Source organism: Platalea leucorodia, assembly GCF_965183815.1.
Source record: "Platalea leucorodia genome assembly, chromosome: 5".
NCBI classification, from domain to species: Eukaryota; Metazoa; Chordata; class Aves; order Pelecaniformes; family Threskiornithidae; genus Platalea; species Platalea leucorodia.
This window is the reverse complement of record NC_138827.1, coordinates 37,063,930-37,086,061: the sequence shown is the minus strand read 5'-3', so window position 1 is coordinate 37,086,061 and position 22,132 is coordinate 37,063,930. Positions and strand designations below refer to the sequence as shown.

General features: G+C 41.5%; 1 protein-coding gene across 7 annotated transcripts; it reads left to right on the top strand.

Moving 5' to 3' along the window:
* The first annotated feature begins 204 nt into the window (after positions 1 to 204).
* On the top strand, positions 205 to 21,303 carry MCOLN3 (mucolipin TRP cation channel 3). Of its 7 annotated transcripts, none has more exons than XM_082313891.1 (14): positions 205 to 269; positions 8,117 to 8,346; positions 10,141 to 10,308; positions 10,835 to 10,988; positions 11,470 to 11,554; positions 11,635 to 11,731; positions 12,317 to 12,416; positions 14,461 to 14,573; positions 14,654 to 14,803; positions 16,781 to 16,909; positions 16,994 to 17,116; positions 17,696 to 17,902; positions 18,272 to 18,401; positions 20,082 to 21,303. In XM_082313891.1, exons 2-14 carry the CDS (start codon positions 8,119 to 8,121, stop codon positions 20,099 to 20,101), a joined length of 1,704 nt encoding a protein of 567 aa, XP_082170017.1. In that variant the 5' UTR covers positions 205 to 269; positions 8,117 to 8,118; the 3' UTR covers positions 20,102 to 21,303. The 7 variants fall into 7 exon arrangements, with proteins under 7 accessions (XP_082170017.1, XP_082170018.1, XP_082170014.1 ...); XM_082313892.1 differs by lacking the exon at positions 205 to 269 and adding an exon at positions 5,262 to 5,412 and having other exon boundaries at positions 16,781 to 16,882; XM_082313888.1 differs by lacking the exon at positions 205 to 269 and adding an exon at positions 5,262 to 5,412.
* The last annotated feature ends 829 nt before the right edge of the window (positions 21,304 to 22,132 follow it).

Below are 22,132 nucleotides of genomic sequence, written 5' to 3'. Positions count from 1 at the left end.
TCTTCCCTGTTCCCACTTCTTTTTAAGACTGTAAACTGACTGGGAGAGGAACCATTTTCTAAATGTCTACAAAGCACCTACAGTATGTGGATGCTATTATGATTTTCACACTAATAAGAGGAAAGCAGATGCACTTCTAGGACAGAAAGAGACAGCACCTTCAAGAACTGTGTCATGACATAACTATTTCTGATGAACTCTTACAGGAGCTACAGCCTGTCTGCCTGCACGTGTGAACAGCCCATTTACTGTCAAGACACGGTGAAAAGGTGAGGTTATAAAATAAATGTTCTATCTTGAGACTTGCCCAATGAAAGGCCTAAAATAGTGTGAGCGTTAAAACAAACACGCCGTGGCCTGTGCATTTGCAATTTCAGTGGTCATCCTGGCTTTGGGATGGTCTTTCATTCCCAGACTGAGAAACAGTGTTTTTCTGTTTTGTAACACAGTTCTCAAATACTCCAGAAGCAAGGAATATAATGTTAGCTTCCAATCTGAATTTTAGTTTGGAGATGGCCACTGATGGCAAGATATAGGTCATGGATTATAGCCTGGTGGCATAGCCTGGGTTTGGGATCTATGTTAACTTCCCATGAATTCAAGGTAAAATTTGCTGGTGACTTTAATGGGAGCAGAGTCTGACACTCTTATTACAGGTATGCATTTTTCTTTTTCACTCCAATCAAAATAGAAAAATACACTCTAAAAATCCTCAGGCTTTCTTCTCTATCATACTGGATCTTGCAGATCACAGGTGACAAGCTGCATCCATGGGATGTTAGTGCATTTCTCTGTTGTTTGATCATTATGGCAACTACAGCCCCCTTCATTAATCCATCTGAAAAACTGTAGCAATTAAATCTGCTTTTTTCCAAAAAGCAATGATCATACCAATGCAAAACAGATGCATGTTTCAGAATTCTGAAACTTTTGCCTTGGAAGGGACGATGTTTTTGGAAGACTAAAAAAAAACCCACAAGTCATGCATAATGAATGTAAGGAGAAAGTGAGGAGTTTTTTCTGCCCTCATTCTCACAGTCTTTTTGTCAAATACAGGACTGCAAACATTGACAATATATTTATGTCTAACATTGAATATATTTTCCCAGTTATAATCTTTCAAAGGAGCCTCTACACTGAACAATATGCTTATAGTTCTGAAACACTTAGGGCTACCTAACTTAGAGTGCCTGTCAGTTCAGATAGTTAAAAGAGGCTCATTTTCCCTTATTTAAAAAAAAAAAAAAGGCGCAACGCTATTTCTTATCCATCTTCTTGTACACTTTATGTTTAAAAATTGTGACCCATTTAATAAATGGATTCTGTGATGACTCTAATTTGAAACCAACCTTGATGCCTCTGGATAAAAGAGACAGCTCTCCAGGATAGGAGGAGAGCCCAGCTGTTTTAGAAATTAGTTGAAGGACAATATGAACCATCTCATATATATTACAGTCACATTGTCTTACTTCACCATTTCCTAATTATAAACCGAAACAAAGCCAATTTGGAAATTTTGAGTTCTTTCTTCTGAGTAACCTAAACCCTAAGTCACATGAATAGAGGAAACACTGAGAGGGCTGAGATAAATCACATGCCTATGTTTAGTACAATAACTTGCAAGTAAAAACATCCCTTTTCCTTTGACTGACTTTGAGTATATTATACCTATAAGAACAGTTAAAACTTTTGAAAATTGTCTCCCAGTAACGCAATTGCTCCTCCTTTAGCGAAAGCATCAGGTGTAGAGGTACACACAGCCCTATACAGGTAAGGGCAGTGCTGGTGAAGGCAGTGTCGGTGACCCAGTGTATGTATATGCATACGTTAATACAAAAAGTATCCCTGTTTAAGGGTTGCAGATGAATACAGGAATCAATAGGACTGTTTATGGTTCCATCTGTGATGCACAGAACCTCACCAACTGGAAAGCAGATAGAAAAGTACAAAGTAATAATCTCCATTTACAACGTCCCTAATACCATATCGCCTCTGCCCATTTGTCATCCTGTGGGCATATGATTATCAGTGGCTAGGAAACATGTAAGGCCTCCAAGAACGCCAAGGCAGAACTTTGAAAAACTTCTCTGGAAGCATAATCAAGCCCACAGCCGTTTACAAAGTATGTATGCAAAGTGGGTTTTTTACACTGGATTACGCAACTAACCCCCAGGTGCTCCCTGCGGGAAACCAACACGCACTGAGAACTTAAAAATAGGTACTGAAGAGCAATCTTTTGCTCTCCTCCTCTTCCAAAAAAGACATAAAGGAACAAAAATCCTAATGGTTCCTAATGTGTAAGATAAAAGCTAGTATTTTCAGAAGTTACCTCTTACTTCAGGGGTTTGGTTTTTTTCACTCCCTAAGTTTTTACACGAAGTACCAAATCCTATCAAGAAAACCATGACAAAATTGGTGTCTGTATTAGAGGACTGTCTGAAAACATGTCAAAAAAGATAATTTCTTTAATCTGTGTTTAGTTCCTATCCTCTTAGGGATATTTCTATAGTGCTTATTTAGAAAGGCCTCTAATATGCGTATTTGTCCAGAAGTATACAAATGTATTATGTCTTTCCATTAATGCTTATATAAATTCATGATTCTGTGATTGAGAGGTTGGAAACAACATTTAAATTAACATAATTTAAAAAACTTAAGAGTGCAAAACCTACAAAAAAGAATAGCTCTTGAAAATCAATTGTCATAAACATTGCCATATATTTTATTTTTAAAATTAGGCAATGTTTTATATTAAAACTTCATTAACTATGTTCAGTCTAATTTTTCAGCAATTTTTCAGTGGAACACAGCTTTACATTATTTGGTAAATACCAATTACCATTAATTGGTAAAGCCCAAGTAAATATTTGACAACTTTGTTTGTTTGACATTTTGTAGCCTAGTTTATTTATAGATGGCTGTAATATTTTGAACATTAGGCTCAAGAGAAAAAATAAGATCAGAGTGTTCTCCTAATCATTTAACGTACTGAAACATTTACAGTTATAAAACAAATCCGCGAAGTTGCTAGGTACTGCAAAAGGGGAAAGTTAATTAGCTATCAGTACTACAAAAGATGCTGTCTGAATTGAGGACACAGGATGATTCATTGGTTGCCTAATTGAATGGTTTAAGGTCAAGCCTGTGTGCATTACCAATTTAGCACTGTAATTTACCACAATTTGGAATGACAGAAGAATTGAGCGTGCTTCCATTTAACAAAAGCAGTACAAGGAAATGATCAAAAACATGTGCTACTTGCTTTTTTGTTGTTGTGTCACTATCAAGCTAAAAATCACATTTCTGTCTGTAAACATTTAGGAACTTGTTAAAAATACCATCTTGAGAATGACCTCGTCTCTCCAGAAATTTATGTACAACGTTCCCTTTGATTAAATTTATTCTACTTTGCTCTACACAAAGAGCAAATAATACACACCTGAAATTTGTATTATTGGTTATGCTCGTGCATAGTTGGACATAACTTCATTGCAGAAGTTGTAGGGAGTAAAGCTAAAGTTTTGGCAACTACCAAATCATTTTGGCATATGAATAGTTCTATTTCAATGCACCCGATTTCACACATATAGCTTTTCATTAAATTAGGCCTACTTGAACCAGGTATAGATTTTGTTATTTGATAGAAACCAGTAGAGGTAGTTACAGGCTCTGGGATGATTAGTACAATACGTGTAAAATTAGGTTAAGAATTAATAAGAAAGGCATAGAGAACAAAATGGAAAATTTCATTAAAACACTGGATCATACTGTGTTCTGTTTCTCTCCTTTCTTCCATTAAAAGAGAAACAGAACACAATTGGAAAAGGTATAACATGGATGATTGAAGATATGGAACATGTTTTGTACTAGGAATAAACTAGGATTCTTTTTAGCCTGGACTGAAGAGGATATGGTAGAAGTCAATAAAATCATGAGAGGCATGGAGAAGGTGACCAGGGGGTGATTATTCAGTCTTTCGTAAGACAAGATCTAGCTGGCATCACATGAGCTTACCAAAGGGCAGATTGAAAACAAACAATAGGAGTACAGAAGTATTTCATTGCACAATAGTTGTTAGTTGAATTACGGAGCATACTGCCTGTGGACAGGATAGCTGCCAAAAGCGCACAGTTTCAAAAAGTAACAGGGCAAGCTGACAGATGAAAAATTGAGGACTACTAAAAATAATGATCATTCCTCTGGCTACAGAAATGAAGCCATAAATCCAAGACAAAGGGGTGCGAAGAGCCGAAGTATGGCTTTATTATAATCTTGCACAGGCCCTCACTGGCCCAGGCAGAACTTCTGGTCTACATGATTAAAATTTATTAGCAATTTGGTCAGTACTTCAATAGTTAATAAGTATGATATTTAAGTTGTCATAACACGATCCTGTCAGGAAGCAAACAGTAGCATACCTTGCCTTGTTATGACTTTTGAATGAGAAATGTTATATTGTAAAGATTTACACTTGATAAGACTTATCAATTTTTTTTTTTTTTAAGGAAAAGTAAGAAAAATAATCATCTCATCTTTGAAACGTGAGGGCTAGGTTGCTGGAACAAAATCATGTGCTGAGACTGGGGCGGGGGGGCTGAATTTGGAGGCCACTTGCGGAGGGGCAGGGGTCCGGCCGAGGGGGCTGGGAAGGCTTCGCGCCAGGGTGAGGGGCGCGTTTGCAGCCGCCCGGGCCGGCTCGCTACCGCCCGCCAGCCTTCGGCACAGCCACCCCCGGGCCCGCCGTCCCTTCCCTCCCGCAGGCCAGGGCCAGAGGCGGAGGCTGAGCCCGCTGGCGGGATACGCGGTGAGAGAGGCGGCTGGGGCGGTCTCGGTCGCACCGAGCAGGCCGCGGGCTCCGCGCCTCGGCCCGGCCCCACGGGCATTCCCCGCCGGCTGCTGCCCGTGCTCTCAAACCTGCCATTTTTCACCCGTTTCCACTAGCAGGGCCGCTTCCTCGCGTTGCCGGGTCCCCACCGCCCCCGGCCGCCGGCCGCCGGCCGCCGCCCCCCGCCCGGCCGCCCCTACCTCCGCGGCCCCGGCCCGCCGCGTCCCTGGCGCCGCGCGGTTGTCAGGGCAACGGGGCGGGCCAGGATTGACGCTCCCGACAGGCAATCAGCGCTCTGCTTTTCAAACCCGCCCCCGCGAGGGGAGGCCGCTATTGGGGGTTCCTCGTAGGACAGCGGCTGTTCAGATAAAAACTACACGCCCCGGCATGCTGTGCGCGGGCGGCTCGCCGCCGCCCGCGGGGAGTGGGAGCAGAGCATGATGGGGTCTGTAGGCGGCAGCTACCCCTGCAGAGGAGCCACCCCCGGTCCCCCGGTCCCAGCATCTCCTCGCCATTAGCTGCCAGGCAGTGCTGGGGGCGTCTCCGGCTGGGAAGGAGGTGATTCGGTGCGATTTGGTAATATGAAGGTTTGTATTCCACATCATTCATATTTTTGATGCATAAAAACAATTTAGCTTGCTTTGCTGCCATGTAAAACACAGAGGCCCCGGAGCATCTTTCCCTCTGTGTTCGTGCAGCACCCAATGCTGGTCCTTGGTGGCACTCCAGGGACCGTCCGCCCTCCCCACTGCAGGCAGGAGGGATCCTTGCTCTCTTCCATTTCTCTGTCTCCAGCCAGGAAGGTCCCTCTCATAAGATGCCTGCTACTCCCCTTGGGTTTGCCTTGTCCTTATTTTACCTTCGCTATCTGTACCAGCGCTCGCATGGGTGCTTGCAGCACGGCTGAGGCAGCTGGTGACTGGACGCAGTTATCCTAACCCCGGCTTTATCCTCCCGTCCGGCAGCGACACCGAAGCGATCATTTCTGCCGTGCGGTGAAACTGGCCGAGACCCAGGACAGGAGACCGTTTCTTTGAAGCCCAGTTAATAACTTTAATAGCTTAATTGCATGTAAGTGGAACGACTTACGCATGTCAGTCATTCCACCTTGTTCACCGTACTGCTGGCCGCCCGTCATAACTACAGGTCTGTGACCAGAAAGGTGGTTTGTTTGGTTTTTTTGTTATTACAGATGGGGCACAGCTAATTATAACATGAGCGGTACCTTTTTTTCTCCTGACGCAGGCGCCCAAGTTAATAAATCCGGAGACGGCACTGCCATCCTATGGAAAGCGTATATAGAGCCGCCCGTCGCGCGCGGCAGGAGGGGATGCGAGGCAGAGGCTGACAGACAGCACGGCCCGGCCCCGCACGGCCCCGCACGGCCCCGCACGGCCCCCGAGGCTGGGGCGGGCTGGCGGAGGCCGGCGGAGCCCCCCCGGCCCTGCCCCCTGCGGAGCCGCGCCGGCCGGGAGGGCGCCGGACCGGTAGCGGCGGGGTGGCGGCCGGCAGCGGCTGCGGGCAGCGGGCTCCCACGGCGGCTCCCGCGGCCGCCCCCGCGGCGCCAGCAGCCGCCGGCCCCGCTGCCTGGGCGGGCGGGCGGCCAGGGAGCAGCGGGACCCGGCGGGCCGTAACGCCAGCCGGCTGGCAGGTACGCCGAAGCCGTGGCTTTGAAAGCACGAAGCGGGGGCGGGGGATCCCAGCGGGTGCCAGGGTGAAGCAGCGCCCGGCCGGGGCTCGCCGAGCCCGGGGGGGGCAGCGGGGGCTGCTGCTCCGCCGCGGCCGGGGATGCGGCTCCCGGGGACCCCGCGGAGGGGAGGAGAGGCCCGCGTCGGCCCCTGTGCGACCCGGGGGGCCGTGAGGTCAAGGAGTGTGTGTGTGTGTGTATATTTAGATATGTTTTTTGTTTGTTTATTTGTTTGTTTGTTTGAAATCAAGCACATACATTGACAGGAATATTGCAGCATCAGAGTAGGGCTTAACTTAGAAATGACTGATAGGCTGTAAGAAAGATGAGTGGAAACTGTGGCATACTGTCCCACGGGACAATGGAGACCTGATAAAACTGGAGCTGATTTTTTTTTTTTTTTTAAGCTTATTTATGGGCCTATTCTTAGTGTTAAACTGCTGATTCAAAACTTTTCTTGCCCTCTCGGACAGCTGGGGAAATTGAGGGTCTTGAATAGTATCTGAAAACAGACTCGTGCTCTGGTGTGTGCGATGGCTGCTTGAGGAGAGCGGATGTGATCGATGCGTTTTTAAAAATTAATCTTGGTGATGATTTTTTTTTGTTTGAGTTTTATAAGAAACTTTGCTTATGCAAATTAAAAATAATTTGTCTAATGTGGCGCATCTTTAAATTTATTCACAACCTAGCCTGCCTCCTCTGTTCTTAATGTCAAAAATCTTTTATCTGAAATAAATATTCCTGGCTACCTCTGAAGTACTTTATAAAGCATTTATAAAATGTTTGGGAGTCAGTGAAGTTAGTAACAGATTAACATCTAAACATGCTGAATACTATAGAGAGTAATGTCTCGAAATATGTTTATAAGGTTCTCTTCTAATCATCTTTCCTCTCACACTCATCTAAAATGTGAGCCTCTGGCTAACCACGATGCTTGAATACGATAACCTTTTCGTCATTTTGTCTGGTTCATGATCACCGTTGGTTTGCATTCAGCCTTTTATGGCTGAAGAAATAGATATAATCTTGCTAAATGACAAGTTAATGCGCTCAGGTAATTTATCTGAACTGCAGTTTGGCATGCTGAATCTCCATTTCCAAGAGCGAACGATGCTAATACTGATGGTTAATAAAAATGCTGTCTTGTCTTGAAAATCCCATTTCTTTCAAGGGCTGGACAGCAGGGAAAAATGCTAGCTACAGAAGTAGATAAGTTTTCCAGAAGAGTAAACACTCATTTGGTACCCTTCTGGACACAGAAGGAAATGAGTCAGGATGTCTTGCTTATGTGGCATTGTTGGCAAGTGAGAGAGGAAGACGTTTTCAGCACGTGACTCCATAATTCCAAATGGGCAGAAATTCCACTATTAAAAAAATGTCCTGACAGCCTATCTGCAAATTTAAGAGCTTGCCCAACCTTTTCTTTGCATTCTGCAGAACACATGCAATATTATGAGGAAGGTCTGAAATTCAGTGTAATGTGCAAGTGCCTCTCACAAAAGATAAACATCTTTGGAGTCCAGGCTGCCAATGCAGACTGATCTGACGCTACTGTATCCATGCTTGCATGTTTTCCAACTGACACAGGCTTCTTTTCATTTCAGAGATGGAAAATCCTGAAGTGGCCGTGAGCAGCTGCAGCGCTCACAATGATGAAAATCTTTGCAGCTACAGACGACACCTGTCAGTATCACAGGAGGGGCTTTTGGAAGACCAGCTTCGAAGGAAGTTAAAATTCTTCTTCATGAACCCATGTGAGAAATTCTGGGCCCGGGGCAGGAAACCTTGGAAACTTGGGATTCAGCTACTCAAAATAGCAATGGTTACTATTCAGGTGAGTAACTAGGGAAGCAGGGACTCTTCTTAGCCCATGGGAATTCAAATAAGGAGTGCAGGGACAAATGCTATTCTTGGTGTGATCCAGAGAGAGGGAGAGGATAGGCTGCAAAACTGTCTTAGTTGCATATATACAGCTTAGATCTCAGATGGCATCATTTTCTCCTAAAACTATTGACTGAAAGATAGCTTTCCTAAGAGCGGAGATGAAAGGAGCCATGTTGAAGGGCTCTACTTTACTTTTTTTTTTTTTCCTTTCCCTCCCCCCCCCGCAAAGGATGGCATCCTTACACGTCAGTTCCCCCCAACACCGTCTTCACTCTGAGTGTGTTTGTGTTCGAGGGAAGGAACAGTCGCTCGTGTTTCAATATCACAGCGATAGGAACTGAAATCAGTAGCTTTTTCATGATGTTTGCTTATGCCTTGCATATGGTATACAAATTCTTGTATTGAAAAAAACAGAAATTTTGCCCCACTCCTCCTCTCACCCAGCCTTGCACCATGGATTTCATATAACACATTTATCTGCTGCCTATAATGCAACTGTTTGTCTCAAAGTTCTGTGGTTAAGGCAGAAGAAGATCTTTCATAAGATCTTTCTAATGCCTCAGATGATGATCCTTCAGAGTTGCCCGCATGTGATTTACATTTATGGTGGTGTCAGTGCTATGACAATACAAGTATGGAGAAGAATGTTTTCCGCGGTTGCATGAATGATGGGACAAACTGCAGGAATAATAATTCTTTTGCTATACATTTGGAAGTCTGTTTGTATCCCTTACTTACCGCTTTAGTTTGAAATGTACCATCATCCTCTGTTTATCATCTGTCCCATTTTGCAGTTAAAAATAAAATTTGATGGTGGAAGAACCTAAATAAGAAAGAAACTAATGCTGATTTAGCCTTTTGAGAGAAAATCTGCCAGTAGGTAATTCAATTTTAGCACTGTTGATTTGCTGGTGTATTCCTGTGTGCCTAGCACGCTGAGCTTGCCCGCAGAGCATTTTATTGTCATCCTTATCAAAACCTACATATCCAGTCTGCATTGTGGCAATAAAACTAATCTGTAGACTACTGATTCAGACTTATCTCTGATAAGTTTCTTCACAACACTGCTGACACTAGATTTGAAACAATAGTCACGAAAGAGAATTGCGAGCTCCCACAAACAATACATCACATTCTTCTAGAAACCTTTTCCAGCCTGGATAGTAGCTAGCAGGGTTTTATGCTAACTCTTCATGGACAATTGCAATATATTTTTTTGACAGCTTCAGAGGTTATCCTGTTACAAGCACAGTTTTGATCAGTTATTCTCAAAGCACCTTTCACGCAAATCTGAGAGAGGGATGTTTGTTTTCCTGAGTCGTCCTCAATTTGCCTTTTCTGCACTGGAGTGAGGACTCCAAAGTGGGGTCTGGTTAAGTCCTGTCCTGCCTTTTTGGCTGAGGTACACTGATATTCCCCAAGGCACGTCCTATTAATGTCAGGCTGAACTAACAAAGCACGTGTAACAGTATATGGGTAGCTTGAATTTGATATAGCATCCTTTTCTTTGTAATAATGCGAGTCCTTGGCCAAGATGCTGGTGAACGTGTTAAAGGAACGTTCTTGAAACCCATTGATTCCTAAAGTCAAACTTTCTTTTGACCAGCCGTGAAATGGAGCAGCCTGCATATAAGTGCCCTGTCTACCAGTGTGATAAAAGAGTGGCTGTTTGCAGGACAGGATTCACATGTTAAGCCAGAAGCCAACTTTGTCTTTGAACAGGAAATATAAATGTCTTTTTCAGCTGGTGGTTTTTGGATTGAGCAACCAAATGGTGGTTGCCTTCAAAGAAGAGAACACTGTTGCATTCAAACATCTCTTCTTGAAAGGATACATGGACAGAATGGATGATACCTATGCTGTATACACACAAACAGATGTCTATGACCAGATATTCTTTGCAATAAACCAGGTAAGGATTGTTGCTGCAATGTATACAATACACATGCTCTTTACCTGCATACCTTTTTCTTCTTCCACCTTCCCCTGCTGATGTCCGAAATTGAACTTCTGTGTCAGTTGCTTAAGACTAGAATGTCGACTCGTTCAGGTTTTCTGTCATTGCCAGAGCATTGTACTTGTGGCGACATCCTTAAAGCTAATCAGTATACTAATTCTGCATGAAATGCAAGCCTTGGATTTGAGCCAGAGTGCTTTGCAAATAAAAATTAGGCTTTCTAGTAAGGACTGTAAAGAAAAAAAAAATAATAAGCAAAAAGGTATTTAGATCCAAATCCTGCACTTGCTGTTTTTGTCAAATAAATACCTTAAAGTATTCGAGGACTCAGCTGTAGTGTGGTGTAGGTTTCAGAGTTCTTTAGGTGACCTTTTAAATAAAAAGGATGGGTTGTGGCACAGATCCAGGCACTTCTGGGGTGTTTTTCAGAGACGAGCAGTTTTGGTGCCATCTAAGTTGGTTTGTCTGTTCTGAACTTTAGTACTTACAGCTGCCCAACATTTCTGTTGGAAACCATGCTTATGAGAAGAGGGGAGCAGAAGAGACAGCTCTGGCCGTGTGTCAGCAGTTCTACAAGCGAGGAACCATCTGTCCTGGAAATGACACCTTTGATATAGACCCAGAGATTGTGACTGGTAACGAACCTAATCTATTATATCAGTTCTTTGGGAGGAGGGACCCTACATATATGATGAATTCTCATAAACATCCAGTATTGTATAGTCCTATCAAATGATCTATATTGAACTTACTAGGAGCCAAAATGGCAAGAAAACTACTGTGTAACTAACCTCTAGCCCTCACCTCCAAGGTAACAGTCCTTTATGGCTACTGCCACAAAACAAGTGATGAGCTGTTAGCACTGACGACCATCTAATACAAGTATTTTGGGCTAATTTCAGGAGCCTTCCCTATGAATTCACAATGAATAACTTGGCTGGTTCAGGGAAGCCAATCTATTTGTCGGCTAACTTTCCAAACGACTCCTCAGTTAAGTGTGCTATCTTGCCTGGCGTAGTCAACAGCTCTTTCCAGCCTTGGGAGTGGGCAAGGCAGATTACAGTTAAGGAGCATGATAACCCACGAGATATTGTTGTGAGTACTTATCCATTGCAGACTGCTTGTACATTGAGCCGGTGACGCCGTTAGACAACACAACAGTGGGAAAGCACAATTTGAATTTCACTCTGGATTTCCACAGGTGAGGAGGAATCAGCACCTCCTGTATTGGGGTATTCATGCATTTTCCCTGTGAAAAGCTAATACAAAGCTCTATTGCAGACTGGTGACGGTGCAGCTCATGTTCAATCTGAAGGCAATCAACCTCCAGACCGTTCGTCACCACGAGCTCCCCGACTGTTACGATTTCACTCTGACGGTACACGGAAGCCTGCCGCGTGTCTTTCTGTTCAAAACGAGAATCGTTCTTGCTGGTTTACCGTGCACAGTCAGTGCAGATGTTTTCTGAAGCATGTTGGGCACCATTGACCGGTCCCCAGTGGTGTCTGGATTACTCTGTCGTGGCTTAGCATACCCTGTAAATAACCGCCAGTGGGAGGTTAAGCTTTGAGTGCTCGTGATGTGGTCCTGAAGCACTTGCTTGGCTTACAGCCTTTTGTGCTCTAATCCATCTGAAGCATAACAACAGCATAAACCTCTTCTCGTTAGAGAGATGCTTCTAGGAAAGGTTGTTTTCAGATCATAAAGTTTAAAATAATTATTTCACCTAGTATCTAGCTGATCAAGCAATTTGTGGCAAATACATGGTTCACTGGATTTGTCTTTCACTTTGACAGCATTTATTTGAATAAACTGGAATGACCTTAAACTTAAACAAGTTTCGTAACTTCTCCCCTAGGAGAATTATTCTGAATCATTATGCAAGCTTAGCAATACAGTGTGCTACATATGTAATGGTTTAACTTTAAAAAGACATGCACTTTTTTTTCTTTTGTTAATACAGATCGTGTTTGATAATAAAGCACATAGTGGAAGAATTAAAATAAGTCTAGACAACGACATAGCAATCAGGGAATGTAAAGACTGGCATGTTTCTGGATCAAGTAAGTGACATAACTGTGTTCAAATTTTCATGCTAAACTTCTGCCACGCTAGCACAATGTTTGTTAACCTTTTTCTTTATTAAAAGATGAGGCACTATTGACATACATTCTCTAGCGAGTGTGCTCTAAATCCTCATTTTCTAAGGAACTGTTGTTCTTCAGCCTCTGATCTGAAATCCTGGGAATCCAGCCACACCATTACTTTCCCTAGCAGTTCTCAAAATTTGCACCATTGATGCTGTCAAACCAAAATTTTTCCACACCTCGCTGTGCATCCTTCTAGCTTTGGCTACTGATCTTACGCTGCTCATCGCTTAAGGTAGGGCTGTGAACTGTTCTTCTAGCACCAGGCAACAGAAGGACACATGATAGTGGTGGAAAGTTGAAACTGATTCACTCTTATTTCAGGACTTAGCACCAGGAAAGACAAGGAAGCACGGTTGCTAAGGCTTGCTAGAGTGGAATGGCTAGAAACACTTCTTACTGCTGCTTAAATGATGTTTGGTGTGTATTTGGGTGTAACTGAGATGCACAGTATGGTTAAATAATCCATGTTAAATAGTTACTTACAGGAGCACCCTTTTTGGCAGCTATTGGGTCTGGTCAAAACATTGTCTGAGATCTTTTTTGATTAGAGAAAATAATATCTTTGAAAGCCAGAAGCTTTCTAGGACTCTAAATTCCACTTATTTTTTCATTTTTTTTCCTGAAGTAAGCAATAGGTTGAATCGGGTCCTTTTTTCTACTTTGCCACTTTCCCCTTTGCTATGCCTAGGTTAGGAAGTGAAGAGCTGGTAGTAAAAAAAAGAGAAGGTGTTTTTTTTTAAAGATCCAGATTGGAATTAATTTTGGGGAATTTAATGAAATGCATCACAGAGTACAAAACACACCACTTATGCAAACGCATGTTCCACTAAACACTCTTTATCAACTAGCTTTGCTAGCTGCCATGTTATAAATGCACGCCAGATGGCATGCTACCTCTAACGGATTGCTAGTGCAGCAATACAAGAAGGTTTTGATACCAGGCTTCTGTAATAATCCACATTTGGTATGTATGTAGATTGCTTCTATAACGGTTTTCAAAATCATCTCCTGGAGTACCTGGTATTATTTTCTGAAAGACAAGGAAAAATACAAAGGTAATGATTGCAATCGGACAACAAGAAGTTGTTGCTGTTCTGGACTACACTGCAAAACCAACTTAAATGGCAACAGTACATGTGTTAGTGACTTTGGTATAAGCAAGAAGTAGGTGGGCTTTTTCTGAGCAGTGCAGTTTGTGAAGTCAACTAGAACTTCGGCATCCCATTTTGGAGAATTGCTGCATCTTCTTGCAAATTTAGCATTAATTTGTTGCAATTTTTTTCTCAAACAATCACTCTTTTAGCATTAAAAACCTAATCCTTATACTGTCTCATCTAGTTTCAGCTGTATGATAGGTATAAAAACCAGAAAGATGTCTAGTGGTAGATTTGGTGCAAAATTTGACCTTAGTTGATCAAGACTGTGAATTTTAGTAATGTAAGAGATGGAGAACTTATGTCTAGCTCAATGTTGGTCTTGGCTAGCTGAGCAGCAATGCAAATTATCAGCACTGTTCTAGGACAGAAAACCTATCTGATAGTCAAATACTGGTCTGGAAGAGAAGATACATACTGTATCTTCCTGGGATTTTTTTTTTTTTTTTTTTTTTTTTTGACAAGTTCTGTCACTCCAAAGGCCATTCCAGTACTTGTAAAATGGACAACTCCCACCTCTAATTTCATAAGGCTGTAAGAAGCACTCACGCTCTGGTATATTTTTGATGTGGTATCAACCTTCCTAAATTAACTGAAGTGGTATCTGTAGTGCAGATGCACTTGTGTCTCTCATAAAAATATGTCAGATAGATAAACTTTTGTGGGAAGAATGCTAAGATTTTTTCTTAATTCAGTTGTATAAACTTAGTTAACATCAAAACTTGATTCTTATTTCAATACTGAAGATGGTCAACAAGATGAAATGCATCTGATTATAAACATATACATTTTTGTTCTTGCAGTACAGAAGAACACTCATTACATGATGATCTTTGATGCTTTTGTTATATTGACTTGTCTGGCCTCATTGATCCTTTGCACACGATCAGTGGTTAAAGGAATTCGGCTCCAAAGGGTGGGTATAACTCTTTCCTTGGAAAGTCTTCATGGCTTGTGTAAGTCTGATTAACTTTTTTCTTTCCTCCTTTCCCCTAGGAATTTGTAAGCTTTTTCCTATATTATTATAAGAAAGAAGTATCCCTCAGTGATCAAATGGAATTTGTCAATGGATGGTACATCCTGATTATGGTTAGCGATGTCTTAACTATTGTTGGATCAACTCTAAAGATGGAGATACAAGCCAAGGTAAGCTTTTTATATTGTCAGGTGGAAGCAAAACAGATTGTTTCTGTCCCAGCTACGTTTAAATCTCTCGGAGGACTTTAGGCTGGCTATACTTGATTCTGAGTGGCATGAAATTTTAAAACTCTATCTTCTTCTGTGGAATTACAACTGAGATGTGTTGTTTCCAATTGCAAGATTGAAAAACTCCAAATATCACCAGATATTATAGTTCTAATTTTCTTTGCTGCTTTGTGACTCCAAGGAATAAAACGAACTTCATCTCTGAAAGTTTAAGACTGTTGACTTCCTCTCTTCCCGATTTAGGACCACTTTGCTTATTTGCTTATTTTTTTTTTTTTTAGATTTAGCATTTAACTTTCTGTTCCTCATTTAACAAGTGTTTAACTAGCACAGAGAGTCTCCCTTTAAAGATCACTTTGCTGCTTTCACAGCTTCTGGTTTCTAACGTGTACATAACAGTCAGCCATAGCCAGGTTCTAGGCCTTCAATTTCTAAAATAAACTTGATACAGAAAAAAAAACTTTTTAAAACATAGTATGTGCAGCCAGAATTAGGGAAGAAAAATTATTGTAATATGCTATTCTGAAGCACTCTAATATTCAGATAATGTTGTGCTTCACCAAATCTGTAGCAGAAGTGTGACTTTGAAGTGTGACATTGCAACACAACAGACTTTGGACAGTAATGATGAAAGAACGGGTCTGAAATCCATCTGGTGACAGCTTGACTGTCATAAACGCCCTGTACAAATTGCCCTATCTTACCTTAGGAACTATAAACTCAGTTCTTAGGAGTAGAAAGAAGCTATGAGGAAGTTGGCTAAGATAAGAGATAACTCCATCCTGCTTTGGGAGAAGCAAAGACAAGAACAAGACTAGAGTAAGATCTTGCATTTGGGATTCCGGTATCTTATATATATATATATAAAAATACATCTATTTATATACGTTTCTTTTCTAAGAGAGTATTTTACTAAAACTCTTCTCTACAGGTACATTTCACTTCATTTTGCAAGCCATAACAACAAGATCTTGTTCCATGTTACTGTGTGACAGTTAATGGCTGAATAACAAGTTCACATTAAAGTAGCCTATATTTGTTTTTTATTAAGCTGTAAATGAATTATGCTAATGTAAAAGATTAGCCAACTCTTAGAGGAATAAAAACAGAAAATAGTGAAAACTTCTTATTCAAGTAAGCTGTCATGATTCATTTCAAAGTAGAGCTGCAGTTCAGGGAACAGGGTATATGCTACTTTGGATGAAAACAGGCCAGTATGTATAGGTGGAAAAAAACAGTGAAGTGCCAATAAAATATAAATGAAGTTCCAGCTAGAATTAATTAGAAGCTAATTAGTCTTCTCCTTGATAGCTTTCTACACCTCACAGTTCCCGGCTACCTGACAAGATCCTCTTTAGTATTTATCTGAGCTCTGCTGACCAGTCATGCTATTTTTTCAAAACTGCTTTGCCTACGTGCTGGAAGAACCTTCTTTGCTCTGCAGTTCTAAAGTCACGTCTACACTGTCCGTTGGGATGCAGTGGAGAGATTCCCAAGCTGCTCTGGGGAATCTATTGATGCAGATTCTAGAAGCAGTTGCTGCAGGTCTGGAAGCAGCATAAAAATGTTTGCAGCGCCAGTCTGCAGGTCTTAGTGAGCCAGGTACAGAGGGGGTGTCTCTGCACCTGCAGGGCAGCTGCGCTCTTGGCCTTGCAAGTGAAGCTTGTCTTGTCAGAATCTATTTTCCAAACAGCCAAATGTAAAGACATGTGAAATGAGTTACACTTGAAAGTGTCCTTGCTCTTTGGTGGGACTTCTGCTCTCTAATGCATATTGCCCCAAAGTAATTTTTAACGGAAGAGATTGCCAAGGAAAAAAATGTTTCTTAAAAGATCTTTGTAGTAATGAGAGTCAAATTTAGAACCTGTCAGTTGTTGTCAGACTTGATTTTTTTTCCTTTTTTCTTCTTTTTTTTAGAGTCTGACAAGTTACGATGTCTGTAGCATACTCCTAGGAACATCCACTATGCTTGTGTGGCTTGGAGTCATTCGCTACCTAGGTTTCTTTCAGAAGTATAATGTAAGGATCTCCTGGGATCTTCGTGCTGTTGGTATTTATTCTGTTTGTTGCTATAAGAGGACTGGAAGAAATGCCTGGTTGAATTCTAACTGTCTGCGTTGCTTTGTGTAGCTTCTCATCCTAACACTGCGAGCAGCATTGCCCAACGTAATGAGGTTCTGCTGTTGTGCTGCTATGATCTACCTGGGCTATTGTTTCTGTGGATGGATCGTACTGGGACCATATCACGTGAAGGTAATATACTTAACATGAAAAAAGACAACTTTTGAATAACAGAATGGATTTCAAACAAATGAGAGATTACTACTGTTGCCTTCTAAGTTTCCATGTCAAGGCTTCCCTTAATATAAAAATAGCGCATCTTCAACATGATGCTGCTCTGGTTGAGGAGCCTGACTTCCATGACTCAATCAGACTTTCCTCGAGTTATGAAAGCTCTGAGTCAGAAGTAGAAGCTGCCGTGACTCCCAATCACATGCTGGTATTTTGAGAAATAATTTTCATCATGCAGAACACTGGTGTCAGACTAAAGCTTTGGAGACTTTATTCTTATCCCTTTCAAAAGTTAAATTGGCTTACCTGCTCCAGCAGGAGTTTACGGGTGAATGAATTGAATGTATATATGAACAGGAGGTGACAACCTTTGCTCATTCCTCAAATGTTCTACTGTTTGCACCTTGTCATCCCCTGGGCATACAAAGAGATCCAAGGCAGCCAGTCAACAGCTGTGTATCATCTTCTTCATGTTATGTACAGTCTTTGGATTCAAATAAAGCGGCGACGGATGTCCTTGTCTTCTTCCCTTCTCTCTAGTTTCGCTCTCTGAACATGGTTTCCGAATGTCTTTTTTCCTTGATCAATGGAGATGACATGTTTGCCACCTTTGCAAAAATGCAGCAGAAAAGTTACTTGGTTTGGTTATTCAGTAGGATCTACCTCTACTCCTTCATCAGCCTGTTCATCTATATGGTGCTGAGTCTCTTCATTGCACTCATTACCGATACGTATGAAACCGTCAAGGTAAGCATCAACTCTTACTCTTCGTTTGGAATAAAAATGCAAGATTGGTGCTATCAAGGCTCTCATCTCCCTCAGTATTTTGACTTGCAGTGCATGCCAATTTAAAGAATAAATATAATGGCTACTTTTGAGGGTGCAGAGTGATGACCAGAAGTTTTTAGTCCTTCCCTACTTCAGTTTTCTTACAAGCCTATCTGATTTCCTGCCCCAATGGAAGCTAAATATCTACTGAAAAGGAGTAATTCCATATTCACCTCTCTGAATCTTCTAAATTCAGGCTTAAGCAATGTCTGAAAAGTGGTCTGGGGAGGATTTGGGTTATTGTGTGGTTTTGCTCTGCTAAAGGTTTAACTAAATATCAATTTTTAGCACTACCAGCAAGATGGCTTTCCGGAGACAGAACTTCAGAGATTTATATCACAGTGCAAAGACTTACCAAACTCTGGCAGGTACAGGTTAGAGGATGAGAGTTCTGTATCTCTCTTCTGTTGTTGCAACGGTACGTACCTACATTAAAATTATACATTAATGTATATGCAGAAGCAACACACCACAAAATGTCCCTGGTATAATGTCTGTGAAGAGTACTTAAATTTTGGGGAGTGGAGGGGATAAAAACCCCACAAAAATCCCAAACTATTTCTAATGCTCTAGAATGGAGCACTTCAGTGAAATGTCTGCAGCCAACAAACTCCTTAGGAGAGGTGAGGGAACTTTTAAATTAAGAATTACTTCACATATGAAAAATAGTACAGAAAGTTAGATAATATATACAGTAACTGAGGAACCCCGTATGTATAATGCACAAGGATTAACACTTATTGCAATAGTCAGGACTTACTGAACTCATTCAGTGTCGTCTTTTTAATGATACCTTGTGCAGTAAGGTGTCCTAACTGAAATGGTAGCAGGCCTGAAACTTAGGGAGAAAATCAGCTTGCCAAGGTTGTAAGATAGCATACAGTTTAAGATATTATCACAGCGTTTGGAAAAGGATTGCCTAACTTCCACTATGGAAAGCTTAATGCTTCAGTTATTTGAAGTTCTGTTTCTCCAGGAATACTGATGGCAAGTTACATGGTTTATATTTAACCTGGCTGGCAGCAACTCTTGAGTCTTGCTTGCTGAAGGGTCCCTTGGTGGGGGAGCCTTAAAATATTTGCAGCTTGATTAAAAAGATCAAAGGCATTTGCAGCTCCTTGGTATTGGGCTTTTCTGGTGTGCTATATTGTTATATGCCAGATAGATAGACTATATTTCTGAGGAGGAGGAGAAGGGGGCATATTTTGGAGCAGGGAGAGAGCAAAGCCTGCAGCCAGACAGTGCAGAGCGGAGAGCTGCTGTTCCGACTGAGTGCCTTTCTTGAAATGAAAGTGTGGGATGAAGCAGAGCAGGGCATCTTACTCCTGGGTAAAGGGCACCGAAATGTTAATATTTCCTTTTCTGCACACACCTCTCAGCTTAACCAGGCAAGAAACGCAACATGAGGTGGGACAGGGTGGGGATGTAATACTTCTCCCACTGACTTGGAGGTGGGGATCAGGACTCTAGAAGAGCATTGGAAAGGGAAAAATTGGTTACTCTCAAGCAATTTGTTCTTCAGGAGCATTGGGCAGCCAGCAGTGCCCTGGACTCAAACAGAGCTGTAGGCATTGAAGTGCCTGGTTTCAGAGCCTTGTTTCCTGAACTGATTACCTGTTCTTTAGTGATTTTTATCCTGGTCCAAAAGGTGTTGATGCACATGTGTGCCTCATACTATGCATGCTAATATTCCAAACTGGAAATGGTGTGTTTCTTTCTCTAGAAGCTAGACCAGGGGCTGACTTTGCAGTTGCCTGCAAATACTGGACATTGCTCCTGTAGCTCAGTACTGTGGCCTTCTGGTTTTACTTTGAATCAAATGATCTGTAGGAATAAATAAGCATCTCAAGTGGGATGTTGGGTTATCAGTTCTATGGCTTCTGCTCTTTAAACAGTCGTATGCTCCTACAGGACACACAAGGCTCCTCTTAATTCTTTCACCTGTTCAAACTGTTTCATGGTGGTTCAAGCAGTTTCTTATCAGTGTATGTCAAATTAGTAATTAAATAGTTCAGATGCATTTTTAAGGCTCCTCTACAATGAAACTATTGTTTTGATGCATGCACCTGACAACTTTTTTTCCCCCTCTCCTGTACAGGTCCTAGTGAACGTACGTAATGGATTGTGGCAGTGTATCATGGAGGCTTTAAAGCAGCACACATTGCAAGAATTGGACAGTGGAGCTGGTGGAAAACCTTACACCTAAACCCTGAATTTGCTTTTCTCAAAAAACAGTACAAGCCTGTGGCAGAAGCTTGCAATAAACTTACAGTCTTTCTGATTAGGCACTCTTACTGCTAGTTCAGGGGTCTTGGTGGGTTGTTTTTTTTATTAGATTTGTTCTATTTGTTTCCTCAGTTAAACTGTGCTAGAATGCAAAGGGCATTAAAAAGCTGTCTGTGTTCAGAGATTTGGCTAGATTATGTGAGTAGACTAGAAATGCAGTAACTTTCAAGAAGAAGTAGAAATAGTGCTGGACAACTGCAACTTTGAACACCAACCTAGCCCTCAGTACTGCAGGCATTATCTAGCTATGGCTGACCCGGCACAGAGTGAATGAAAGCTCACTCTAGAGCCCTCAGCATTTCTTGTTTATCTACATTCATAGTAAAAATAAACTAAAACTATGAAATTTGGCGTAACTTGTTTCTGGAGACATTACAGTGAATTGATACACAAGCCATTCAACTATGGCTGAGAGCATAAACTAAATATTTCTATAAACATAAATACCACTTACTGTAAGTGGCAGTCTCTTATCAGAGAGGCCAGGGATATGCTGGGCCAGAACTGAAGTTTGAGGGCTGAGTTGAGTGGAGAAATGTAGATGTTCTCCTATATCCAGCACTGGGTAGGATCAGTTACAGCCTTCAGCTTCGCAGTGTGCTCACCTTATGTTTTTAAAGGAAAAGTCAGACAAAAGCACTTTCGAAATATCTATTTTTTATCTGAAATCTTCCTGTGGTACACAAGTCTGTAAACCTGAAGTCTAAACTAAGTTAAACACATATGTATTTAATAGATATGTCTCTGAGAGTCATATCTCTCCATGCTTTAGAAACTGGATGTTTCCTACCAACCTCATAATCTAGTACTGTCAGCGGCTGTCTGAAACATTAGATCTTATAAAAGTTCAGTTTGACAGCTTAGTTTATATACTTTGTTGATTGTGATACCATTTAATGGATGCCTTATTTTCTATAGTCTATTCAGTCTGGGAGCAGAATAGAAAACCAAAGGGAAGCATATTTTAGATAACTTGCATTTGTGAGCAACAATCCCATAGGTATGTGTGACAATGTATAATGCTGTGCACAAAGGTGGAGGACACTAAACATGTTCTGTCTGAATGTTTACACGTTGTAAATGTGCTACAATAAACACTTCCAGCTGCAATGAGTGTGTCAGTATTCATCTGAAGAGTAAATATGTTGCTAGGTTAATAGAGGAGCTTTTTTTTTCCTTAATAGCAATATACAATTTCTGCCACGTGTGTGGAGTACATTTCCTGTAGTCAGGATGGTTCCTGTGGACTCCGTGAGGACCTGTTCCCAGTTTGATCCTGTTTCAGAGCTTTTCAGAGTTTGCCATAGAAACAAATAAGCACGTATTCAACCTTACACTAAAAATGCTCTTGTACATTACATGAAGTTCAAATTCAGCAAAGGCAAACCAACTGCAAGGTGTAGGCAGAACAGATTATTCACAGTATCTGAAAGTTTCCTGTATTGAGATCCTTGTCTTCCAACAGTCACCTAAGATTGAAGACTTTTGAAGCTTTCAAGGAGATTCAAGGCAATCTTGCCTCAAAAAGCAAATATTAAGTGACCATGTTTTTCTGTTGACGCATTTAAACTCCTTATGGATCTTCAACAAAACACACTATATAATGTGCACATCACTATTGTATAACATAGTTTGTGCAAGGAATTCTGACAAGGATGGCAAGCATTTTACGATCACTGAAATGCAGATGGCTGACTTCTTAGCAAGGCTTTTTCATACAGAGTTAAGAGAAAGCTAAGGTTAATAACTTGCTCAAAATGCAGGTGCATTTTGTAAACAGCTATGGAATAGTTTGTTTGCCAATACAGTTTTAAGGCAAGTAGTAGTCCGATTTCATTTAGAAACGGGGCAAAGCGTGTGCTT